Here is a 7,144-nt window from a genome sequence, read left to right as displayed (position 1 = left end):
TGGGCTTGGACAATTGCAGTGGGTGATGCCATCTGCTGAGAGGGAACACAGGAGGAGGTGGCCATGGGCAGGCGGCAATCTCAGTTGTGGCCATGCTGTGTCCCAGGAGTCTGTGGCCTCTGGACTGAGGGCTGTAGTGTGCAGTTGTGCCACTGTGACCCTCAGTTCTCTCCGGATGTAAAGCAGGGGAATGTCCTAAGGGGAGGGCTGAGCAGCCATGGGGCATGAGACAGCTAAGCTTCCCCCAGAGCTGCCTGCAGACAGGGCTCACTGAGGGGGGCTTCACTTATCTGTCTAGCTTGTGGGTGCTCGGGACCCACTGAGCAACTTTGCCCAGAGGAAGGTGGGGGAGAATATACTCAAAGGGGGCCCATCAATCTGGAACCATTCTTCCTACCTCAAACCCATCAAAATCATCTCCTGAACCATTGTGACTGCTAAGCAGATGCTATGGTTCCATTTCTTTTTTGTGTGTGAAGAGCCCTTTCTCCATATTCAATCACTGACCTTTCTGTGCCTGTGAGTGGAGCAAGGCAGAGACCATGTGCCCATTTTACAGATGAGTGAGAAAAGGGAGGGCAACATTTAGTGCCCACTACTTGCTAGGGACTTCAAATGGATTTTCATGAAATTCATGCAACTCTCTTATCTATGTATACAATGCATTACAGTTTCCATTTTCCTGGTGAGGAAACTGAGACTTGGCAAGTTTAAGGATTTCACCCAGATCACCAGCTTAGAAGCAGCAGAGTTAGCAGCTAAACCCTACTCTATCCGTGGGTTTTTACTATCTTTCTGGCCGTGCATGTAACCTCAGTGGGGCACATGCAAACAGACTTACACACTTACAACCTCTCCAGACACATTTATTGTCTTCAGTGTCCCTTCAGCTTTCCTTCAGGTACTTAGTGGATGTCTTCATGACTGTTCAGGACTCTGCCGCTCTGCAGATACACTCCTCCCCCCGAGGTCTGTGTGGTTAGCCCAGTGAAGGGTGCTATTGTCCTGAGAGGGAGCGGGCAGAGATGGAGCATGCTCACTAAATGGCCTGAAGCTCTCCCACTGCAGCCTTCTCGGTTGGGTTGGTCTCTGTCACCCCTGAGCATTTGTCATGACATTGCCTGCCATAGGAGGTACTGTTCCAACCATCTCCACACAAGGTGATTTCTGGACTCCTTTTCTGTCTCTCTGCCTCCTCTGAGGTCCACATAGAGACACAAATGGGGCACCAGGGAACATTTGCTCCTGTGGAGATTCTGGGCTGAAGCTGCCAGAAACAGTGCTCAAAATAATGGTATAAAGCAACTTGGTTGACGCTCCCCAGGGATACAGCTCCCTCGGCACAGCCATATCCTCTTTAGATGCTGCTGGCTCCTGTGGGCAGTGCATGTCACAGAGGGTGGCCAGGACTGAGCCTCTCAGGGACTTGTCTCCTCTTGTCACGTCCAGGGGTGGTGGCTGTTTCTTCTGAGCTCAGCGTGGTTGGTTCTGGTTGTAGATGGCGCTCATTACTTAGAATGGTGTCATCACTAACTTCAGATGGTTCTTAATAGATTTGGTACTTGAAATTGATAATACTCATCCCTACTAATGAGTTTTGGCCCAGGGGATGGTTTTGTCCTTAATGGATGCTGTTAGGGATGGCTTGTCAGTAGTGTTCACAGGGCTGATGTTATTACCACTCTAGTGGTTCTGACACAGGTGGACCCAGTACTGATGGATCTTGACTCAGCCGTTTTTTCTAACAATGGTTGTCACTACAGATGGTCTCCTCAGAGACTGCTGACTCAGGATAGGTGGCACTCGCTATCGATAGTTCTTGCTATATATGACCCTCCTGCTGACTGTTGTTGCCACAGATGGAACTGTTTTCATTGATGGTTTTGACACAGTCAGTGTGTACTTTCCAAAGGTCTTTCTGCTTCTTTTGGAAAAACCACTCTGGGTGAAGTCTGGGTTTGCTGGGTCTTCACATGTGCATTTTTTGAGGACCTTCTCATGAAGGCACATGCCTCTGTGTAGGCTGCTTCTCTTCGGCGACCTGGTTACTGGATTTCACATTGTCTACAGCCTTGTCCTCCTGGAGACTGGTGTTGCTTTGCAGCCCACGTTGCACATTGCTGTCCACCTTGATGCTCTGGCAGCTGCTAGCTTGGCTAGAGGGTAGGCTGCTCATGGGACTGACCAGCCCGCTGCTCACCTGGTAGGTCAGAAAGCTGCTTCCTGGGCTGATGAAACTGAGGCTGGCCAGGCTGCTAGCCCTGCTGTTGATGGTGCTGCCAGGCAGGCTGGTCTCACTTTTCCCCTCCAGTCTGCTGGGTGCTGTTGGCCTGGCTGGCCACTTGGCTCTTCACCTGGTTAGGACAGTAGGCAGTGCACAGCTGGCCAGTTGGGGCGCTGCCCGCTTGGGTTCTGAGTCTTCTTTTCAACCTCACGATTCGACTGCTGCCCACCAGGCTGACCTCACTGTTCTCCTCATCCCCTGCGTACCCGCTGCTCAGCCGGCTGATGTCACTGCTCTTCTCCAGGCTGCAGAGTCGCATGCTCCTCACGCTGCTCTCACTGCTCCAGGCATTTTCCAGGTTATTGCTGGAAACTCTCAGGGGCGCCTGAGTCTCTCTGGTGTCATGGTGTGGCTGCAGGGGTGACTGGCTCTCTAAGCAGGGTGACTGTAGGCTTGCATCTTGGCCCTGAGTATTCCAGGCACAAGAGTCTCCTTCTCTATCCTGGTGGAAATTGGGGGGCAACTGAAGTGACTTATCCAGAAGGAAGGTGCTCTGGGAGATCTCTGGACATTGGGTATGATTGTCTAGGGAGAGGAGGCTCAACTAATAAGGTTCCTTTTCAAAACAGAGGGCTCTGATTGGCCAGTCTGGTTGCCATGGTGATGGGGCTTGTGAGGTGGGCAGTGTGAGAGTTGAGGGAACAATGTTGTCCTGGCACTAGCTACACTAGTGGCTGGGGCTGGAGTTGGGTAGAAAAAGCTTCCATGGCCAGATGTAGTGAGAACCAGATTCTGAGGGGCACATAGCCTCTGCTTGGCCATGTCAGGAGACCTGGGCAGGCATCACAGCTGAGCCCCTTCTGAGCTGCATTTCTTTAGGACATCACTTCATCTTCTGAGGCTCCTGCTCTTTGCCAAGGTGGCTATAAGAACTGCAGAGAATAAATATCACAGTCAGGAGCTTAACCTAAATCCCTGTTAGATCTTCATGGCCCTGCCACGTCCCATGTCACACCTAATCCCTTCCTAATCTCCACACCCAGTCACACTGGCTGCTTTCTTATTCTGAGCTCTTCCCTGCCGCTCGGCCCTTTTGCAGCAGTTTTCACCACCTGGAATGCTCTCCCTTTGGCCCCTCGCCCTTCAAGCGTCAGTTCAAGTGTCCCTCAGGAAGCCTCCTCAGGCCTCCGCAAGAAGGCCTCCTTATGCCACTCCCTTTTCCATGGGCCCTGTGGTATTGATTACAATGTGCAGTTATTTGGTTACTTACTGCTGGTTCCCTTCGCTAGATGGTCAACTCTGTAAGGGAGGGATTCTGATTTCTTATTGTCCTCCCTGCCCACCCCCCTGCCCCTGGTGCAAAAGATGGTGCCCAGCATAGTGTCTGCCACACAGTAGGTGCTTGTTCATGAGGTGGATGAATGAACTGGCCTGGGCTGTGCATCACAACAACCTCAGGAGCTTTTAACACACACATTTGGATTTTTTTTTTTTTTGGCAGAGGCTCCCCCCCTTAGCTGCCTGCCTATTGGAGATGCCAGGGAACTTGGGTCTGACCTCTAGAGGTTCTGAGTTAATGGGTCTGGAGTGAGGGTTTGGCATCAGAATCTTAAAAAGTTGGTCATTCCAATGTGCACCCAGCGCTGATACTGCTGTGCTGGGGTGGTGTCGGGGGGCAGGGAGACTTTGCTTTCTGTGCCTTTCTGTAGGCAATTCTCTGTTCAAGCTGATTAAGTATGGTAGATGAGAATGCCCCACTGGGCACTTATTAGCAGACACTTAATAGATGTTCATTGAATTACTGAGTGAATGAAGAAATTCATTGACCCCTGAAGGGTTCATGGGTGGATTTTAAGGACTTGGGGAATTCATTGACATTGTATGCAAAAATTTCGATGAGCTACATATATACTTTTTCCTTCCCTAGGGAAGAAGTCATAGCTTTCATCAAATTCTCAGGGTGTTCATGGTCCTCAGAAGATCAAGAAACATAAAGATTCAATGCAACTCTTGCCTTAGAGTTTGACGGGTGGCCCTGGTGCTTAACCTGACTGTGATAGGTCTGGAAGGGGCTGGCTGTGTTTGGGATGCAGGGTAAGTGAGAAGGGAGGCACTCATTGGAGAGTAAGCTGCTCAGCACCTTGGCAGTTATCAGCACTGTCAGTGCTAATTATCACTGTCATCTGTACTATGAATTCCTTTCCCTGGGGACATCAGCTCCCCTCTGCTGTACACAGAGACATCTCTTTTGCTGCAGAAATTCTGGTCCTTCTGGGGTGAAGGGGGTATCTCATGGCTGCTATGTCCCGGTGCTGTGCCCTGTCTCTTCCAGAGATGGAGGGACTCAAGGGCCAAAGGAGCAGCACCCTCTGAGCTTATGGCACATCTGGGCAGAATGGGGAAGGGGTTTGTCCAAGGTGCTCCCTTCTCACTCATGCACGAGGCTGCCTCTCTGGTTTCCTGTCTCTACTGCTGTTTGCCTCCAGAACCCTTCTCCCATCCAAACACACATTCTGGCCTTTTACCAGATTCCCTCTCATCTGTTTGTTTCTCCATGCGGATGTCCAGCATACCCACAGGACTTCAGCTTGATGGACGAGAAACCTGGTGACAGTCACATTTTCTATGTGTCCTGGAAACCATGTCTGCCTATCCCCTGGGTGTCAGAGACAATGCTGTATATTCACTGAAGCCTCTCCTTTGTCTTCTGGACCTATGGGAAGAGTACCTTTCCAACTCCCTTGCATCTAGGTGGGGCCAATGGAATGTGGGTAGATGTTCAGGCCTGGAACATAAACATCTCCTATGCACCTTTCTTCCCTTTCTGCAGGGACCTTGGTGCACAGAAGACGTACACTAACTTCTGTGGCTCCACAGAAGATAGGGCCATAGATAGGGCCTCTCTATGACTGTGGAGAAGAACCTCCAGCCTCCACCAAATGCATTGTGATGTCAGTGAGCAATAAACTACTAACTGTACTAACCCATCCAGATTGGGGGTTTCTATAGCAGAGTCTACACAGACTAATACACCACATGCACAGATGCTGCCAACATGTCTCCTTGGATTAGCTTTGTCTTGGAGGATTCTGAAGTGGGCTCTGGGGCTGCCTTCCTGCCCAACATCTGCCCCGAGAACTCAGCATCCACGTCTCCTAATGGGAAATCTGTGCTCTCTCACATCTTGAGGATGGGAGAGATTATTACTGGAAAAGCTCTACCACTCTAGAAAACAACCCAGCAGCCCCAGGTCTCCAACCTCAATATTTACCCTTAATATTTAGGCAGGAAACCCTTGGCTAAGTTAGATATCAACTCTGAGCATGATACACCATAGTCACTTCTAACTCAGTGCAGTGCTTTTCTGGTTTTCATGTATTTATTTGACAAATATTTCCTGAACTCTGATTCCTTCTACTGATATTGACTGAACACCTACCTGCTGCACATCAGGCAGTGTCAGCTCCGACCTCAGAGATGGACAAAAGATGTAAACGTCATTGTGGTGGGATAATAAACGTTAGAAGGAAAATAAATCAGAACCAAGGGAGAGAGAATGGTGGTGTGTGTGTATGCATGCATGTGCATGTGACATGTATCTGTACGTGTGTGTGTGCGTGCACTGGACCGTGGCCTGCAGTCAGAGGGAGCAACATAGGGAGAAGAGGTCACAGAGGGTGCTGCGGGGAGGTTGGGATGGACCTGGTGGGCCCTGGTCAGGGCTTTGGTTTTTATTGCTAGTGAGCTGGGAACTGAGAGTTTTCAGCAGAGCAGTGATATAAGGGGACTGGAGTTTGCAGGGGCTGCAATGTGGAGACCAGTGGGAAGGGACATGAGTGGGAGCTAGCTGAGGCTGTGCAGGAATCTCAGGGAGCAGTGGGGCTGGCCTGGACCAGGGAGGGGCCATGCAGGTACTGAGAAGTGGTTGGATTGTGGGTATATTTTGAGGGCAGAACATCTTATCTGAGAGCCTCCCTGGGGTCTTCTGGTGGATACCTTATTTCTTTGCAGGAGGCCCCATCATCTGGCCCCATCTGGACAGCACTGACATTCTTTTGCTTTGGGGCATCTTGAGCATCTGCTGTTGCTCTCTGGACAGTGTGGTGAGGGCTCTGCTGAGCCAAATGCACCCAAGAGGGCACATGGATCTCCCTTCACAGGAGCTGAGTGGCAGAGGGTCAGTGCGTGGAGGGCCCACTGCTGGTCGGGCACTGTGCTATGCCATCTCACTGCATCCTGTGTCTGCCTCAAAGCCCAGCTCCTAACCACCTGACTGGGCTGCCAGGTGGGGCTCTCCATGGGGCAGCAAGAGGCATTCCTGTGGGCCAAGAGGAGTGGACACCTCCCTACTTGGGTGTACTTGGCACTGGAGCTTGAACAGGTGGACTCTAAGTCAGCCTCAGGCAGGACACAAGTACTGGTAAATGACCAGAGGGAGACCAATGCCCCTGCAACATGTAGGGTGGTCACCACTGCTTGGCAATTAACGTCTCAGTTCAGTGTGTGGCTGAAGGGTTTTCTGAGATGTGGGACTCTCATTTTATAATGGAGCAGTGCTAAGCAAGCTGGGATGAGTTGTTCATCCTAAGCTGGTGCAAGTCTTGCATAGTCATTATGACTCCTGGAAACCTGCTTCATATGTCAGGCCTGCAGTGTTGTGAAGAGATGGTGCCTCAGACATCCTTAGGCACACTGGAGCTTGAGAACCATCCAGTTATACAAGTGGCCATGGAAGTCCATGCTCAGAGGCCCCAGCATGTCCATCCTGTGGTTCTAAACTACTCACAAGTCCTCTTGTGGCTCCTGGGCACAGCTATACCTGGCTCTGTAGTGTGGACCTGGGTCAGGCAGACATGCATGAGACCCAGGCCTGCGTCCGACCAGCTGTACAGCTAGGCAAGTGATGCAAACCTTTCTGGC

The 7,144-nt window shown here is 51.0% G+C and overlaps 1 protein-coding gene across 1 annotated transcript; it reads right to left on the bottom strand.

Moving 5' to 3' along the window:
• Positions 1–2,294: 2,294 nt before the first annotated feature.
• Positions 2,295–4,795, bottom strand: C1H16orf82 (chromosome 1 C16orf82 homolog). The gene is made up of 2 exons (XM_024560352.2): positions 4,750–4,795; positions 2,295–2,809 (listed from the first exon to the last, which is right to left on the bottom strand). The coding sequence occupies exons 1-2, from the start codon at positions 4,793–4,795 to the stop codon at positions 2,295–2,297; spliced, it is 561 nt and encodes a 186-aa protein (XP_024416120.2).
• Positions 4,796–7,144: the final 2,349 nt, after the last annotated feature.

This window comes from Desmodus rotundus, chromosome 1, assembly GCF_022682495.2.
Source record: "Desmodus rotundus isolate HL8 chromosome 1, HLdesRot8A.1, whole genome shotgun sequence".
NCBI classification, from domain to species: Eukaryota; Metazoa; Chordata; class Mammalia; order Chiroptera; family Phyllostomidae; genus Desmodus; species Desmodus rotundus.
This window is presented reverse-complemented; position numbering and strand designations above follow the sequence as displayed.